The following is a 19,654-nucleotide window of genomic DNA, read 5'->3' as shown; positions in this document are numbered from 1 at the left end:
AGATCAATCGGGAAAAAAAGAAGAGAAAATGGCAGGAATGGAGAGTAGAGAAAGAAAGAGAAACAAGTTGAGTTTAGGGCAGGGGTAAAACGGTTATTTTATGTGTATATTGCTACAGAAATTGGAGGTTTCCATGCATTTAGGGTAGTTTCCTAATTTCGGTTATTTTTGTGTATATACAGCAAATTCTCTATCAATAGTGTCTAGGGTAGTTCGCAAATTATAGTTGCAATGGTGTATATACACCCTAATTTCTCTTAAGTTTATTAGTTTAAAGTTTATCATAAACTAGATTTGGACACGCACAACCGTGCGGGTATTAATTTTCATGTTTTTATATATATATATATATTACATAACTAGAATATATTTTTAAAGTTACTATGTATTTAAATGTTTATATATAATTATTTTAAATATAACAATTTGATAGTTTTCATGCTGTAAGTTAATTGATTATTTCAAATCATCATATATATTTGGTATTTTTTATTATATATATTTTAAAATTATTTTTTAGTCAATTATTATGGTCATGATCCATAATTCAAAGCGTTAGATTTCTTTATCAATATTTTTTTATGTTTATTCATTTAAGATAATAACTATATATATATAAAATTTTAAGATAAGTTAATTTTATACATGAATTATCTAATTTACTAATGTTAACCCGTTCTACCAACATAATATATTTCTAACATAAATTTTTAATGTTTGTGAAAATAAAATATATTAATTTATCAGTTTAAAATAATTTTATCATATTTAGTTAAATACAATGTTTTATTTTAAAATAATAGATATAACTATAAAATAGTAAAATTTGATATAATTTTTTCATTTTATAACAGATAACTGAATATATATATATATATATTAATGTATAATAACATTAATTTCATCACTAATTAAAAAATTAGTGAAAATATTTATATACAATTTTTGATAATTAAGATATTTTTATAATGTTTTTCAACACATTTGTTAAGAAAATTAAATATATTTATATTTATATTTTAAATTAAAAGATATCAAATTATATTATGATTTAATCACACATGAATCTAGGTTGTGACTTTTTCTTTTAATATATAAAATAAGATATATATATATATATATATATATATATATATATCAAAACAATGTTTTCTGAAAACATATAATAAACTGAAACAAATTATTTTACAAAAATTAAAGTTTATTAGTTTCATTTGTTGTCATTTACTTTTGGTGTAATACTTTTAATATTTTAAAATAATGGGCCACATAAAAGTGGAGATCCCACCCTGTTACCAATAAATTAGTAACAAAACATCATAACGGTTCCTTGTTATAGGCAAACTACATTAAAAAAGATACAATAAGTTGTAATCTTTTACACCTTTTACAGTCACATATCTATAACTTGAAGAAGCTGTGATGGTGTTGCTGCTGGGTCGAGTTGTATGCAACCTCTGGGTGCACCGGGTGCTTCTCGACCCGTGAGCAAGTAAGACGGTATCCGATGCGAAAACCTCGATATTTCATCGCTTGAGATCCTCCTTACATCTTTAAGATCCAAATGAAGGTGAAAAACTGATTTGAAACCGGCAACTTTCATCAAAGGAACCACTGAAACACCATACTCCTCTCTATACCCTTCAACTACTTCGACCACATCATACTCTATCGCTTTGCCTCCTGTAAGATAGTTCCACTCATGGGACCAGTTCCTATACATAGCCCATACATCGCCTCTTCTAGGATATATAAGAAACTCTCCGTGATGATTGCCTTTGACCTGTTCCACTTTATGTGAGAAAACGTAAGCTGACCTGCAGATTTGAGTTTTTTTCCCTGCTCTGAAATTGCCACAAGCTTTCTGAACACCAAAGCCAAGCCACTTTGTTGACCTAAGCTCACTGCTCGTCTCTGAAGTAAGCTGAACGATACACACTTTAAACGGATCCACGGAGATAACCTTGTCTATCACGACATAACCTCGAGGCATCCCATCTAAAGAGTCGTAACAAGCCCATATCTGGCTATCCCTAAACGACTTCTCAGTTCGGTCCTTGTTGAAGTCGCAAAAATCTGGATCAGTAACTTCTAAGGGATCCAAATCTTTATCAGCACTACCAGAAGTATCCTCAATGGAGTCAAGACAGAATGATTCAATGGCACTTTTGTGTGCATCAGTTTCAGCAAGCTCTTGCAGCTTTCTGCTGATTATCGGCTTGGCTTTCTTCTTCAGTAGATTCTTCAATTCGTCATCAGAAAACTCTCTCACGCTGTTGGACTTGGGAGCAAAGCAAGTTGCTGCTACGTTGGAGCCACCAGCCACTGCATTATCCATACCCTTTCTTCTTTTTGGAGCGTTTGTGGATGTAGCACCACCCGCCACCCTTCTCGTGTACTCTCTACGGACAGCCTCGTCTTTCCTTGACCCGGTCTGTGCACCATGAGCAGAGGTTTTGGTTGCAGTCCACTCAAAGGAATCATACTCACCACCATACACACCGTTGTTGTTGTTATCTCTACTTCTCTTTCTTCCGTCCGTTGACTGGCGAATAGACTCAAACTGGTGCTCGTGAAATGTCTTGCGGATCGAACCCGACCCTGGAGGATCAGTCTCCACAGCTATAAAGGGCTTACGACAGTTGGGACAAAGAAGGTTCTGGTTTAAGTAAACACGATGATACTCATACTGTGTTCTGCAAGTGCGGCACACAGTCCAAAACGTTCCATCAGAAGTTGAAACAGGAGTAGCAGCAGAAGCAGATGCATCACTTGCCCGCTTTGTAACTCTCTTCACTTTTGTAACACTTGCTTTAGCAACTTTCTGAAACCCATTGTCAGCATGCTTCGATGAAGAAGCCGCCGCAGCCGCAGCTGCAGCCGCACCTCTTCCTTCAACCAACCCCAAGTTCCTCCTCAAATCATACTCGGCTCTCTTGGCCTTATCAGAGAACACACCCCACGCCTGAGAAAGTAACTTAAAGGCCTCCTCCGCCCCGACAGACTTGTTCCTGTCGGGATGAAGCGTCACAGCCAGCTTCCTGTAACGTTTCCTCACCGTCTCGTCGTCAGCCTCGGGGTTTATACCGAGCACGCCGTAGTAGTCTATCTCCCCGTGTATAACGTTCTGAGCACACACGTGGACATCGAAAGTCGCCACCATCCGGGAGATCCCTTCCAGGTCAGGGTTCAAGAACTGAGCCTTCAATGCGAATTTCCTCGCTCCAGGAAAATCGTTTGATAAAAACTTCTTCTTTGCAGTCTCTCTAGCCCTATTAGCCTCTTCTTTATTAGATTCCATTAGAAGTCCTCCAATGATTATTAAATTAATACCTGCTCAGGGAAACCGTAACGAGCCCTCAATAACAAGACCTATTACAAAAAAAAGAGAACCAATCACTAATCTGTAACGCAGGAGGATTAATGATTCCCAAAAGTGGTAACAATGTAGACTACGCAACTAAGTGTAGACGAAACCCTAATCAACAAAATAATGAATTATAAAAAAAAAAAAATGAAAATTTGGACATGAAGTAGGCAGTTATGTCGTTTCAAAGACATCCTAAACCCTAAATGTGTCTGCAGCGACATTGATTGTCGTCCTAAAACACACCGAGAGGGTATTAACACAAAGTAGTAAAGATCGGAGTTTTTTTTTTATATAAAAAGAGGAAACTACAGTACAGAAGCAATAAGGAATCTTACATGGACGGTAAAAAGGAAGGGTTTTTATTTTTCGACGAAGAAGATTGGAGCCGGAAGTAGGGAAAGCGATCGCAAACAGAGAATTGGAATTTGAGGGTCTCTCTCTCTCTCTCTCTTCGACTGAATCGGCGGCGCTTCGGAACGTGGTTGTCTTACTGGCTCTGATTTACGGATTTAAGGATGTTTTCGTAATTGGGAAAGAAGATGAGAGAGATAAACGCACCGGTTCTGTGATGTAATTAAGAAAATGATTAAGCAACAGGTTAAGGGGGATTTGTATTTGTTAACCTTATTTTGTTTTAAAGCCCAACATGCAAAGTATGAGTACAAAATGGAAGCCCAACACACGTGGATAGAGACTAACGTGATTTTAAAAAGTGTTATTGGTTAATGGAGTAATGAATTTGGAAATTCTAACAAAATCTAGTTTTATTTTATTTTATTATTTTAAAATTTATATCCCAATCTGATGTTACTGGTTTTGTTATTCTATAGATATATCTGTGAGTGCTTATCAAAATACAAAGGAACCGACTAAACAGATTCAAAGCTCTATGACGAACCTTGTCAAAGTCATCTGACTCATCTCCACCCAAATATGTGTCGCCAAGAGTGGAAATCACTTCAAAGTTCAAACACACAATCGCCAATCTCAAGTTTGCACATGGTACCGCATACTAAGAAAAATATAAAGAAATCGCAGGCAACAAACAAAATGTGAATGCAAGAGAATTTCAACAACAACTGATCGGCTACGCTAACACCATCTCCAATGGGGATTCTTTGTATCGGGATTCTTAATATATGTATTATATATATATATATATATAAAATTGTGGAGTCCACAATTATTAGGGACTCTTAAATTTTTTTAAAAAAAATCTTTATCTATAGATCCCACAATTACTTATACATATATAATATATACATACATATATATATACATAACACATATACCTTTCCCGTTGGAAGTGCTCTAAGACCATGATTAACCCGGAGTTCTTAGAATGGAGTTCTTAGCGGAAGTTAAGAAACTGTTTCTTAACTTCCGCTAAGAACCCCATCCTACCGCTAAGAACCCCATCCTAAGAACCCCGGGTTAATCATGTTCTAACACAACTACAAATACTATTAACTCAAATTTGGCGTTCTATTCTTCAGTGGCAAACTGTTTGTTAATGGGAGAACACTCAAGCAGTCAAGCTTGACGTTTCCTGTTCTCTTCTTTAACAACTCTATACGAAACATGCTCAGACTCCAACCAATAAATCACTTAACATAGAAGAAAGTTTTTCTGGATTAACGACGGCTTGCATCTTCACGAGACGGTCACAGTTCTATTAAGTTCATTCGGCCGATTTATAATAATGTATTTATTTGGAACTTGGACGCGTCCAGGTAATTTATTCATTTTTGCAGCTCTGATTTTCCTTTCATTTCACGTCTTAGCACAACATGTTGAAGCTGAAAAGTGTTTGTCATTGGTCCAAGATTTTTATACAATAACCAAATTCTAATCGTTAAGATATGTTGCGTACTATCAGACAAAGGCCTCGTTGAACATGGACAGGGCTCCTGCAAGTTGAAGGTTAAAATAGGAATAAAATATTACAATTCTAATTATTATTCACCGAAGGACAAGTTTTTTTTTTGCGTCCTTGGAAGACAAGTTTTATTATGGACATAACCAATTTTGGAGAAAAAATTAACAATATAGCATATGATTTGACATAATTAGATTTGATAGCACTTGTTCCTTTTTCTTCCGGTTATATCTTTTCTCTATACAAGTTACCAGTGATAGCACATCAAGAGCATCTATCATTTAAATAAAAAATAAAATCAAAAGTGTTGTTAGACCGGTGGTGATTATAATAGTAGGATATAAATAGAATAGAGCATTCTAAATGATATAGTTCATATTAGCAAAATTATAAAATAATTTAAATATATTAATATACCTTGTATATCTAAAATTAACAGAACCAAACCCAAAACAGTAACCACTAAACCCTAAAAAAAATATAAACTATAACTCAAATATCAAAATATGTAAATAGTACATAATATGAAACATTATCAAAATAGAATAATAACGAACGAATAACATAATACATATTGTTCAAATTTTGAAATGTCTATAATTGCAAGGAATGAGGTAATGTTTACCCCAACGCCAACATAAACCTTCCATAAACTAAATTCAAAACAATAATCACTAAATCTTAAAAGAAATATAAACCATAGTTCAAATATTAAAATATGCACATAGTACACAATATGAAGCATTATCAAAATAGAATAGTAACAAAAGAAATAACATAGTACATATTATTCAAATTTTGAAATGTCTATGATTGTAGAGAAGAGGTAATGCTTACCCCAACGTCAATCTAAACCTTCAATAAACTAAACCCAAAATACTAATCACTAAACACTAAAAGAAAATATAAACCATAACCCAAATATCAAAATATCAAAATATGTACATAATACATAATATGAAACATTACTAAAATAGAATAGTAACAAAGAAATAGCATGGTACAAATTGTTCAAATAACATAATACCGGGAACTTACGGTACAGACAAAGGTGGTGGTTAGAAGCGGTGGTGACTGATATCAAGAAGATGGTAGTTGTTAAGGGAAATTGGTTAATAAATAAGAGCATTGATGATAACTGATACGGTGATAGATAGAGATCCAAGTGATTGATATTTTTTTTTACAAAAAATGATAGTGAATTGGAAGAAGTGACGGTGGTAGGTAAGTGAAGAAGAAAAAGTTTGTGCACGTATTAACTGGGAATGAGGGGTAATATAGTATATATTGTAGTAATAATTGAGGATGATTTTTTTTTAGTTAGATACCTAATTACATTTTATTTCATGGCTATTGAGGCTAATTTCTCTTTTATTAATAATGCATATTCAAAACGAAAAAAACGAGGTGCCCAAATACAAAAGGGTGATTTTGCTGTATAACCATATTGAGAAAATAATGAAGAATATAGTCATGTCTTGAGAAATGTGTCAATTTGCCACATTATTAGACATTATAGTCCTTTACAAGCACGTGAATGTGTATAACACACGCTACAACCAAATACTATTCTATTTATATCGTCAATATAGAATAGATTATTTCAAACATAAATGTAATAAGGGAAAATAATATAATTTCTTTGGTACTATTTATTTATAGGGTTCAATGCAATTTAAGCAGTGGACAATATGAACAAGCATATTTATTTGTAGGACAAGTGTTTAGTGTAAAATAAATTATGTGAAAGAACATATTTAGCTGATATATTACAAAATAAACATATACCATTCTATATTTGATGAAAAAAATATGGAGAGTACTGGGAGAGGAAGAAAAACGAAGACGGAGATGATGAAGAAAAAAAATGAAAAGATAGTTTACAGAAAAAGCTGGAAAGAGATACAATGTCTAATAAATAGAAGTTATAAAGAACAAGATGTGGATGATGAAAAAAAAAGAGGAAATGAGTACAAAGAAGAAAATGGAGAGAGAGAGAGGGAAGTAAGAGGAGAGAAGATGCGGGGTAGGGAAAGAAGTGAAGAGAGAAAAATAATCTGGTTAGGAAAAAATGGCAGAGAGAAAAAAAAATGTAATTTCAATTCTATTTTATACTTTATAAATAGAATAGAATACAACAATATAATATTTAAACATTATATATTAGAGAGAGAGTAGGGAAAAAGAAGTGAAAGAGAGGGAAAATGAAAAGAAAGAAGGATATGTGGATGGAAATTGGAGAGAAAGATTGAAGGAAAGATGGAGGAAATATGAATTTTATCGCTATTATTCTATTTAACTTTATGTAATAAAATAGAACAAAATCTTATTATTACTATATATATATATATATATATATATATATATATTCAATTTTATAAATATATGTTAGTTTTACAAAATTCAAAACATGTCATATACGGAAAAAAATCTATGTTTTTTATAAGTATATAAAAAATCCGAATTATAATTTTTCAAACTTATAAAGTTAATTAAAAGGAGAGGTGAAAATGAGAAAGGATAATATGGCAAATAATATACAAATATCATAACCTATTTTTTTTTGTTATGGTTATACACTTAGTTTTTATTCTGCACATGATGCCAAATTTCCCAATACAAAACAACTCAATGATCATATATGACTATAATACTATACTATACATCTAGCAGACTCAAACTATTTTCTGTCCTTTCAGTTTATCAAAATAAGATTCTGTTCATACATTTAGATCTGAAGGAGAACTCTTTTGCACACATGGGGGTACACTGGAGAGAGATGGATGTAGCTCTCTTTTGCTTTCTCTGGCTAAGTATATTCTCTGACTGTGGCTATGCAGCTATATCTAGAGAAAGCCCTTTGTCACTAGGACAAACTCTAAGTTCCCCCGGTGAATCTTACGAGTTAGGATTCTTCAGTCCTAACAACTCTCGGAATCAGTATGTCGGGATCTGGTTCAAGAAAATCACACCACGGGTGGTTGCGTGGGTGGCCAACAGAGAAAAGCCAATCACAAGCCCTGCGGCAAACCTCACTATCAGCGGAAACGGGAGTCTTATCTTGCTTGACAGCAGAAACAAAGTTGTTTGGTCATCAAACAGAGGAGAGCCTTCCACTAACAAGTGTCACGCCAAGCTCTTAGATACAGGCAATCTCGTCGTCGTTGATGAAGTTTCAGGAAGTCGTTTGTGGCAAAGCTTCGAGAATCTTGGGGATACTATGCTACCTCTCTCGTCGCTAACGTACAACCTCGCCGCTAATGAGAAGCGAGTGTTAACTTCTTGGAAAAGCGGCACCGATCCATCTCCAGGCGAGTTTTCAGTCGAGCTGACGCCGCAAGTGCCGTCACAGCTCGTTACTATGAAAGGCAACAAAGTTTATAAGAGAAGCGGTCCGTGGGATAAGACCGGGTTCACCGGCGTACCGCAGATGGACGAATCGTACGCGAGTCCGTTTAGCCTTGTCCAAGACGTAGCAAACGGGAAAGGGAACTTCTCTTATTTACAGAGGAACTCTCAGCTGCTTACGCGAGTTATCGTAACGTCAGAGGGATATGTAAAGACGTCTCATTACAATGGGACAGGGTGGGCTGTGGACTTTGTGACTCCAGCGAATAAGTGTGATATCTACGGTGCATGTGGACCTTTTGGGTTATGTGTGACGTCCACTCCTATAAAGTGTGAATGCATAAAAGGGTTTGTACCAAAACACAAAGAGGAGTGGAAACGAGGAAACAAGACTTCTGGATGTGTGAGACGTAAAGAATTATTATCTTGTCATCAGCAGGCAACAAAGTCATCTACAGACGCATTTTATCGTCTTTCCAATGTAAAGCCTCCAGATCTCTACAAATACGCTGCAAGCTTTGCTGATAAAGATCAATGCCGACAGGGCTGTCTCGGAAACTGCTTATGCACTGCTTTTGCGTATATTACTGGAATTGGATGCTTGCTTTGGAATCAGGAGCTAATGGACGCAGTTCAATATTCAGCTGGAGGAGAGTTTCTTTCGATTCGTCTTGCAAGCTCAGAACTTGGTAAGGCTGAATACTTTTTTTAGCTTCGTTCATTTCTATTGTTAGTGTGGTTTTTTACCTCTTTTACAGTTTGGTTTTGTGGTAAATATCTCTCAGCTGGAAGCAGGAGGACCATGATGATTATTGCTGGTAGTATCTGCCTTTCCATTTTTGTGATTTTGGCCTTTGCCTCATATAAGTACTGGAGATACAGAGCAAAACGAAATGGTGAGATACATAATAACTCTCTTTCTTTGTCTCGTGGTTTCCTTTTTTTCACTTTCACTTATGTAACCAACCAAAGCAGAAAAGAAGTGTTCCACATCTCTATCTCGTGATCAAATCTACACTTCCACTTGTATCTGCCACATAGAAGTTTTTTTTGTATTTCATATATATACATTTACTTGGAACTTCTGTGTTGAGTTTTAGCCTGGAAAACTGGTCTGGAACAAGAAGAAATCTCAGGATTAACTTTCTTTGAGATGAATACCGTACGAGCTGCTACCGATAACTTTAGTATCTCAAACAAACTCGGTCAAGGTGGATTTGGTCCAGTTTATAAGGTAAGAGATATACTATCATGGTCTGTGTTATTTTATTGTTCTGTGGAGGATGACTCTATGTCTGCAACTTTTCTTTCTAGGGAATTCTGTCAGATAAGAAGGAAATAGCGGTTAAACGGCTTTCTAGCAGTTCCGGACAAGGTACAGAAGAGTTCATGAACGAAATAAAACTCATCTCAAAACTACAACACAGAAACTTGGTTCGGCTTTTGGGTTGCTGCATTGATGGAGAAGAAAAGCTACTAATTTATGAGTTTATGGTCAACAAAAGCCTCGACAGTTTTCTCTTTGGTCTGCTCCCTTGTGCTTTTTCATGTTCCTGAATTCCGTTTTCTTTTGCTCATTTAATATGCTCTAATCTTGTTGGCTATAGATTCGACTCTAAAGCTTCAGATTGATTGGCCCAAGAGGTTCAACATCATTGAAGGTGTTGCGCGTGGGCTTCTCTATCTCCATCGTGACTCATGCCTCAAGGTCATACACCGTGACATGAAGGTCAGCAACATTCTCTTGGACGAAAACATGAACCCGAAAATATCAGATTTCGGATTGGCTCGCATGTTTCAAGGAACTCAACATCAAGACAGCACTCTTAGAGTTGTTGGAACTATGTAAGTATATATATATATATACCCCAGTGATAATGCTCAATCAAAATATTAATTTATGTCAACTTACTAGGCTGTACTGTATGGTATATGAACAGAGGATACATGTCTCCTGAGTATGCATGGACAGGGATGTTCTCAGAGAAGTCTGACATATATGCTTTTGGAGTTGTGCTGTTAGAAATTATTAGCGGGATGAAGATCTCAAGTTTTAATTGTGGAAAGGAAGGCAAAACCCTTCTTGAATATGTAAGAATCTCAAGTTCAAAAATCACACATCTTTTTGATGCACACATTTTCTTAGATGCTGTCAACTTTTTTGGACTATATAATAATATAGGCATGGGAGTCTTGGCTCGAGACCGATGGAGTGGATCTTTTGGATCAAGATATTGCCAGCTCGTGTTCTCCAGTTGAAGTCGCCAGATGTGTTCAGATTGGTCTACTCTGCATCCAACAGCAAGCTGTTGACAGACCAAACATTGCACAAGTAGTGTTCATGATCACAACCACAACAGATCTTCCGAGACCAAAACAACCAGTATTTGCATTGCAGATTCACGATCAAGAGAGTACTGTCTCTGTGTTAGAGTCCGGAAATCATATGACACAAACTGCAATTTATGGGCGATAGAGTTTCCACTATGCTGGAAAAATGTATGATTTGGGTTTGGTTGTTTCACATGTTGCTTGCGTTGAAACCTCTGTGAAATATGAAGTTGGTTCATAGGCCTGTAAGCGTCCATGTTATTTATTCATGTGCTGCTCTGTTTTTCCTTTCAGGTTTTTCTCAGTACATATGAATATAACTCAAATTCAAGAAGAAGAAACCATACACAACCTCTCTTTTGCTGCATATTGGACTTTTTGGAATAATTGTTCTGCTCTGGCAATCCATCTGTATGGATTAGATCAACAAAATATAGGCATTACTGCTGTATTGATCAAACCTTCACAATTATCTAGAACTGAAGTTAATGACCGATAATAACATAGACATTCCTAAAATTTATGAAGATATTACATACTCCCTCTGTTTTTTAAAGAAGAATGTTCTAGGATTTTCACACTTATTAAGAAACCATATTAAAACTTAGTTATTAATGCATAGTTTTTTGTAACTTTATATTTCTTATATTTTTAAACCAATAGGATTAAAAGAAATGTAATTAATATTTTTGAAACACACAATTTTTCATTATTAGTTGACAAAATATGCTTTGAAAACATGAAAAATACATTTTTTGGAAACAAAATATTTCTCTAGAACATCCATCTTAAAAAAACAGAGGGAGTATTTATTTATCTTAGAAGATTGTGCTCCCTCTGTTTCATAATAAGTATCACTTAAACACATTTCACGCATATTAATTTACCTAAACATTGATCATTTAAAAGAGTAAAAAAGTGATTCAATGTAAAAACTTGCATTGAAAATGTTGAAATGACACTTGTTTTGAAACAAAATAAAAAGGCTAAAATGACATTATATGCGAAACAGAGAGCGTATTTATTTAGTATTGTTTTCTTAAATATGAATATAACTCAAATTCAAGAAGATGTCATAAACGTTGTTTTTCCTAAACTTTTTTTGAAAAAATGGTTTCCTAATAATTTGTTTTAACAAAAATTCAAAAATTGAAAAGGGACTATAAAAGTTCTTTTTTTAAAATATTATTGATTTAAAATTTTATTTATTTAATATATCTGTTGGAAATAATATAATTATAATTTATTTTTTTAATGAAACTATAATTTATTATAGTTTCTTGAGAATAAAAACATGTTTAAAGCTATTTAAGGGTGGAAATCCACTTGGTCCAATAGTTTGACTAATAGTTCATTAATGATTTTATGCTTTGAGATCTAAGTCTTATGTTCCAGAAAAATTATGCAAATTAAAAAAGAAAATACTTACAATAGTCTTCAAGACATGTGCAAGGAGTACCATCAGACGTGGGTCTAATAGGATGGCTCAGGATGATGTAGTCAGACATGAATTTTTATAAAGCATGTAAAATTGTCAACTATATAATCTTCTTTGTTATGTTTCTCAAAATTTATTATAACATAATTATCGAATTGTTAGGAGAAAGAAGAAAAAAAGATGGGGTGAAGTGTTAAAAATTAAAAAAATATGGTGTTAAATATTTGAACCAATGTACGGAGTCTAAGCAGGTGCTGAAGTGAGTAGAATATTGAATTGCTGATTTGGTTTGTCAATATCGTAGAGGTTTGTTTAGTGAGAAATTTATTGTAGATGTCAAAACTAGGATGCCAATCTGCCACACCCAGATGTGGTCCAGTCCGTGACGACCGTGGCATATATTTAATGTTTGGTTCAATCTACAAATGTTGGACTAATCAGTTTTAGCTTGATTCTCATATGAAACTGAACACTCCTATAGGAAGATCTGCCGAGAGACAGGAATATCATTTCTGAGTCACAAAGAAACAAACCAATGCATGCTTAGGAATCGTATTCCGAAACCAAAACAGCTTTATGCCAAAGCGAGTGTTGAAGTTCCCAAATGTTCTTTTTCAAATGTTGTTGTTGAGAAAAACAAGGTGATTTCCGAGAAAATCTCGACGAAACAAAAAAGACTTCCGCCCAACAGATTCCCGACGGTCATAAAAATATAACAATTTAGGGGTCAATGGTCACAATAAGATTACCGGGTAATATGATAAATGTAAAAACAAGTTTGGACATAGTAAACACTCAAAATTATTTTCAAAATAACATCACCTTAAAGGTAATTCAATTGGATCATAAACATCTAGTAACATTATGTATATTATATAAATGATTAAGAGAATTCGTAGACAATTTTTTAAAAATGGGTTTTAAGGGTCTTTGTTAGTTGTGAGTATTATAAATTTTTTTATGTTTGATGTATAACGTAATTGGATAATCTTGATAGTGTTATGAAATAACTTATAATTTATAGTATCGTGAAATTTAAATAAGAGTAGAATTTAATACCCGTAGGAAGCAAATAACACTAGTATAAGGGAGAGAGTTTATTATAAGAATGAAGAAGAAAATGTAATGATTCTTTGATGAATTACTCTTGTTCTTGTTTATGGTGTACAAAAGAGTGAGATGAGTGATAGTATTTATAGTGAACAACAATACATAAAATAACAAAGATAGTGCTTAATTTGGTAAATGAGTGGGTGATCATAGTGTTTGATGAGTAGATGATCATAGTGCTTGAGTTGGTAAAGGAGTGGATGATCATAGTGCTTGAGTTTGGTAAAGAAGTGGATGATCATTTCAATGCTTAATTTATAACACTCCCCCTTGATCATCCATTTTGTATTACGTGGTGCCTCGTTAAAAACCTAGTCATGGAAAACCCAATGGGAAAAACCGTAGTAAAAGTAAAAAGAGTACAACTACGTAAGCTCCCCCTCGAATGAGTAGTCATAGAACCTTTAGAACAATGATAGATTTTCATCTCTCAAATTGTAACATTCTCTTTGGTTGTCTATCTTTTGTATGTTCTTTGTTGCCTCGTTAAAACTTTGTCATGGAAAAACCCAATGGGATAAAAAAAAAACCATGATAAGGAAAAAGAGTACAACCACACTTACTATCATATTTCTTTCCCTGGAAACAATATCTTCAGGATATGCATTCCAATCAACTCTCTTCAGAGAATTAAGCTTAAGAGAATAAACTCTATTCATTTCTATTATGATATCTAGGTCCTTTAGACTTCTTGTCCATAATTCTCTTTTGACTTAGACAATAGTTTATTGGTCTATTTGGATTTCAAACCAAATTTCTTACATATAATCGTATAGAAATTCGTCTCGTACATACGAATTATTCATTTGTAACTATAGAAGTTACTATTATGATTTTCTTTCTTTTCATATGAAATTACATCTTTCAGTAATGAAAAAGATTAATAATTTTCTTAAATAACACTCTTACGTATGGTATTTCAGGACCAAACATATACGAGCGTCTTAAATAAAATACTTTAAGGATCTTTATGATAACATCTCAGTTTTAGATCTCCAGTTTAGAATACATAAAAACAATATAGTATTGTCAAGAGTTTTCTTCCAAAATATAATTTTTCTATAACTCTTCAGGAGTTTTGATTATATTCAAATCATGATTCTATTGATTTATAATCTCTTGATAAATACAAATGGATACATTTGTTAACCTTATAATATTTCATATATTCCATAAAATAGTTTGTTTCAATTCGATCGAATATGCAGAGTTCCCGGGAACATGATTTTGATATCATCAATCCTTCATGGATTATACTTTCAGGGATTAACATTTTTCAAGTGGATTGTTTCATTCAAGTTCTTCCTTTATTACCAGACTATAAGGAACTTGAAACTAGTTGCATCTACCACATGAAATTATGTCTCTTCACAATTAATTTCATATTGATCATTCTTTGTGTGCAACGGTTCATTTACATCTCACTTGTTTTACACCTTTTAGTGTATGGACTACTGGTCCAAATACTTCTCTATTTCACAAGAAGTTTATATCTTTGTCTATTGCATCTTTCTGATTTGGCCAATCATTTCTTTGTGTACACTTTTCAATAGACTTTCTTTCATGATCCTCTTTCTCATTTATTATATCAACTGCTACTTTGCATGTATAATATCATCGACGTCAATTTTCTTATCGGTTCCATTTTGTTTCATACATGACATAACTTATTGAGATCTCTTCATTTGTCTCAGGTACCTGAATTTTCGTCAGTCATGTTTAATTTCTCTTCTGGAGATCATACAAAACTATATTGCCTCGTTTTGACCATTATCAATATATGCTCCTTTTTCATTTACGAGGATTTATCTTTGGAACCAATCTGTCTACCACGCTACCACGCTGCAGGCGTGACTAGCAGTTTGATATTGTTCTTGTAGAACATTTATTCTTATTGGAGCATTTACAGCTGGTATATGTGACTTGATCACTATATTTATATGGGTCGTGTCTGGCAACTGCTTTAGTAAGTTTTGAAATGAATTATCTTTTGGACTTCTATTTCACATTGTGTTTAGCCCGAGGATCAATGATAATTCATTTCAACTTATTTTCTTTTCCAGCTGTTTATTTTCTCCCCCTTATGTTGGAAGTACTAACTCACTTTTAGAATTCATGTATAGCCTTACTTATAGTTTTCGGGGATGGCTCTGGATTCTTAAGTGTCAATAGAGATTTATATCCAACATATATTTCCAACCTCATTTGAAAACACATCTTCATTTGAAGCTCTGTGGCGGAGCAACATCCAACATTCTTAGATGAAAATGATTGGTTTCTGATTCTATACCAATGATGGGGAGAACTAGTGAAAATTTATTGGCTTGATGCGATCCAATGTTGCTCAAAATGTTTAGCACTTATCTCAGTGAATGTGCTATAGTCGTTAAAGACTTTAAGAAGTGAATTCACCAATATTATAAAAATGCATAGTGGGTGATCAGTCCACTAACATCTTCGTTATTTATGCCAATATCTTATTTTGGCTGGTGAAAACCATATTACCCTTTTATCTTATGGGTAAGCAACATATGTCAAATCATTCGGAAGAATCTTCTGGTTCTTATATGACTATGCATATGACCTTTAAGTATATATTCGCATTATTAATGAACCAAAATGGTCTAACTGATTCATGCCAAATGTAAACTTCTAGTTTACTATACATTTATCTTCATTATACTAATCTTTGTGTAGTACAATATATAAGAGGCTGTAGATATTTTCTCTAAAATACTTATACTGCTTTGAGAATTATTTCTGATTGAAATGTATATATCATTTCGTTTGCTTATTGTCTCAACATAAGTGTCTCAAAATCTTACGGATTTACTTTGAGAAAAATTCATTAATCTTAGTTTTAGTGTAAACATAATCTTCTGGATGTTTGACTTATCATAAAAAGTGAGATTCTTTAACTCTTCCCCTCGAGAGTATAATACTACAGGTTTATCAATCTCGAATGTATCTCATTTTCTTAATCAACAACATATCCTACATGGGTTATGTATTTTTCGTAGATCCTTTTAACTTTTGATACTTATAAAAATACAATACCTTAAGAACTTTAAATTGCATTCTTAAGAACTTTAAATTAAATTTTTATGTGCAGTAATACTATGTATACTTCTGGAGCATCATATATATCCTCTTTTTAAGCATTCTATAAGTTTTACTACCTTGTATTGTACACACAATAAATTTTCTTTCATCTTCAGATGAATTCATAATTTCTTTTCTTTATTACCATGTTTATTTTCTCAACTTTAAGTGAGAGTATGAGTTCTATAAAGAAACTCTTTGGACCTTGACCTCATTTATGCTCACGTCTAAAACCACAATTTATGAGTTTTTAAATGTCATATTCTCTTCAGGAGAATGAATCATAATCAACTAGACGTGATTTATCAATAGATATTTTTTCAATATATATGCATCATAAAACAATTTTTTGAAGAAATTTTACTTTTAAACTTAACATCCAACATAGTTGGCTTTATTTACCGACTTCAGGTCTTGTAATCTTTAAATGCAAAATACAAAATGAGCTTTAGGTAATCACTTCAGGTGATAATACCTTTTTTATATATATTATCTTCCAAAACTTATGGATCTTTTAGAGTCAAGCTTTAAACTTAAAATCCTCAATATAAATGGTAATAAAATCAAAATATTTCAAATATATATAAATATGTATTAACAAAGGTGTCTTATTATATCAGAAAATAAATAAAACTTTCATAGTAATTATTATATAGACTATATTATTACTCTCATGCTTTTTAACAAAGTTTAACCTATCAATCAATTTAATGAACAAATTTATATCACTGCCAACTTCATGCAAATTGATTTATCTAATCAAGTTTGTTAAACTTGTATATAAAGCATAAAAATACTTATCTTATAAACAGAAGTATATCGGCGATGAAAGTTTCAGCTGTTCACGTTTCTGAATTGGCTGATAACTTGTACATATCTTTCCGAGAGAATACACAATCCTGAAAACTTTAAATTTTTGCTCATATAAACATGGCCATTACATTAGTAAATATCAACATATAATCCAAATTCTTTTATGATATTAGACCAAAGACTAATCGACAACAAAACTAACCGATTACAAATAATTTCTTTTATGATGTTAGACCATGAATCATAAAGTATGTTTCCTTAATACCATTAAATCATGAAGCATATTAAAGTATAATAAGCAAAATTTAATTCATAAATAACTATTATTCTTACATATAGACAAGCGTTGATATATATATATATATATATATATATATATATATATATATCATCGTCTAAAATGACTATATATATATATATATTTTGTTTTTTTTTTTTTAGAATTTCGCAATTTTAAAATGAATCATTTATTATGAACTTCATAATTTAAAAACCGTTTACATTAATCATACAAGAAATTACAAGGAGAAGCGATGTAAATAAAATTAAACCGATATTCATCTTAAATTCACTCGGAGTAAATTCTCCAACGAATAAACCATAAATAGAAACACAAATAAAAATGGCACATAAAAACAAAAGTGCGCGAATCATCTTTCTTGAAATGAAAAATCGGAGGAGAGCGATTTGAAATTTTTGAGAGAAGATGAAATGTTTTGGATGATGAAATGGAGTGAAAATGAGTTGTATTTATAGATGAAAATTACTGTTCATGACCGTTGGAGAAAGGGGAAATTTTTGAAAAATTTTCTTTGTGACCGTTGGGGTTAAATCGAGTGCACCAAAAATTAGTCTGAAAATATCGTATTAAACGGTCAATCAAATCTATAAAATTTCATAAAAGTGAAAAATTATGACAATGAAATATTTATGTTATATGACAACAAATCATGCGACGGCTCAGCCGATCAATGCAGAATAATAAATAAATTATACGGCGGCTCGGCCGACCAATTAATAATAAACAGAATATAAGGCGGCTCGGCCGACCAATAAATAATAAACAGGATATAAGGCGGCTCGGCCGACCAATAAATAAATTAAATTACTAGTAAATAATATAGGCGGTATTCCGGCCATTATAACATGATATAAATAATAGTAGAGGCGGTATACCGACCATTATAACATGGTATAAATGATACAAATAAATTTTACCGAATCGCAGAGTGATCGTGCTGATAACGTGTTATGAAATAACTTATAATTTATAGTATCGTGAAATTTAAATAAGAGTAGAATTTAATACCCGTAGGAAGCAAATAACACTAGTATAAGGGAGAGAGTTTATTATAAGAATGAAGAAGAAAATGTAATGATTCTTTGATGAATTACTCTTGTTCTTGTTTATGGTGTACAAAAGAGTGAGATGAGTGATAGTATTTATAGTGAACAACAATACATAAAATAACAAAGATAGTGCTTAATTTGGTAAATGAGTGGGTGATCATAGTGTTTGATGAGTAGATGATCATAGTGCTTGAGTTGGTAAAGGAGTGGATGATCATAGTGCTTGAGTTTGGTAAAGAAGTGGATGATCATTTCAATGCTTAATTTATAACAGATAGTTTCTTTTTTATTTTTCATAATTTGAAACCATAATCCGTCGGGATTTAGTCTGAATTTCCGACGGACTACTCCCGACGGATCAATTTCGTCGAAAATCGTTCCCGATGAAAATTCCTGACAAATATTGTCGGTTGAGAGTTCGTCAGAAAATCCCGATGGATTTTCGACGGATTTAGTTTCGTCGGAATTCTGTTGGGATTGCGCGTTCCCGACGGATTTCCGACAATTTTTTTCCGTCATGATTTGCGTGTTTTCTTGTAGCGTTGTATGATTTGTAACTCATATTTAGTTACTGGACTCTAAGAAAGTAAACGCTATTTGGAGATGTTTAAAAGACCCTTCTGTCAGTATGAATGTTGCATTATTATTACGTCCGTATGTGAATGTTTTAACTTTTAACTTTTACCCGAGATTCATGGATCTTGCTTCCAAACGATCCGACATAATCAAAGAAGTTTCAATACAGTGAAATGTCTCTGCTTTGACCATCTTCTGATTTCCAAAGAAGAACGTTTTCGTTGGAGAAAGAAAGAAGTTTCAATATGCAAAAATATAAAGTAGTTACTAGTACAACAAGTCTTTTTTACCCACAAAGGAGTAAAAGTACAGAAAACAAAGATAAATAAACTCAAAG

At 32.9% G+C, this 19,654-nt stretch overlaps 2 protein-coding genes across 5 annotated transcripts; one reads left to right on the top strand and one right to left on the bottom strand.

Annotated features, from left to right (window-relative positions):
- Positions 1–1,315: 1,315 nt before the first annotated feature.
- Positions 1,316–3,955, bottom strand: LOC125575071. 2 transcript variants are annotated; one of them, XM_048756458.1, is made up of 2 exons: positions 3,706–3,955; positions 1,316–3,372 (listed from the first exon to the last, which is right to left on the bottom strand). In XM_048756458.1, exon 2 carries the CDS (start codon positions 3,299–3,301, stop codon positions 1,394–1,396), a length of 1,908 nt encoding a protein of 635 aa, XP_048612415.1. In that variant the 5' UTR covers positions 3,302–3,372; positions 3,706–3,955; the 3' UTR covers positions 1,316–1,393. The 2 variants fall into 2 exon arrangements, with proteins under 2 accessions (XP_048612415.1, XP_048612416.1); XM_048756459.1 differs by having other exon boundaries at positions 1,316–3,333; positions 3,706–3,946.
- A 3,950-nt stretch (positions 3,956–7,905) lies between these two features.
- On the top strand, positions 7,906–11,214 carry LOC106371453 (G-type lectin S-receptor-like serine/threonine-protein kinase At1g11280). Of its 3 annotated transcripts, none has more exons than XR_007322880.1 (7): positions 7,906–9,286; positions 9,356–9,493; positions 9,698–9,831; positions 9,912–10,122; positions 10,205–10,442; positions 10,513–10,688; positions 10,780–11,214. XR_007322880.1 is itself a non-coding variant. In XM_048756456.1 (7 exons), the coding sequence occupies exons 1-7, from the start codon at positions 8,008–8,010 to the stop codon at positions 11,071–11,073; spliced, it is 2,445 nt and encodes an 814-aa protein (XP_048612413.1). In that variant the 5' UTR covers positions 7,911–8,007; the 3' UTR covers positions 11,074–11,214. The 3 variants fall into 3 exon arrangements, 2 of the variants coding, with proteins under 2 accessions (XP_048612413.1, XP_048612414.1); XM_048756456.1 differs by having other exon boundaries at positions 7,911–9,286; positions 10,538–10,688; XM_048756457.1 differs by having other exon boundaries at positions 7,913–9,286; positions 9,383–9,493; positions 10,538–10,688.
- Positions 11,215–19,654: the final 8,440 nt, after the last annotated feature.

Source organism: Brassica napus, chromosome C4 (assembly GCF_020379485.1).
Source record: "Brassica napus cultivar Da-Ae chromosome C4, Da-Ae, whole genome shotgun sequence".
NCBI classification, from domain to species: domain Eukaryota; kingdom Viridiplantae; phylum Streptophyta; class Magnoliopsida; order Brassicales; family Brassicaceae; genus Brassica; species Brassica napus.
This window is presented reverse-complemented; position numbering and strand designations above follow the sequence as displayed.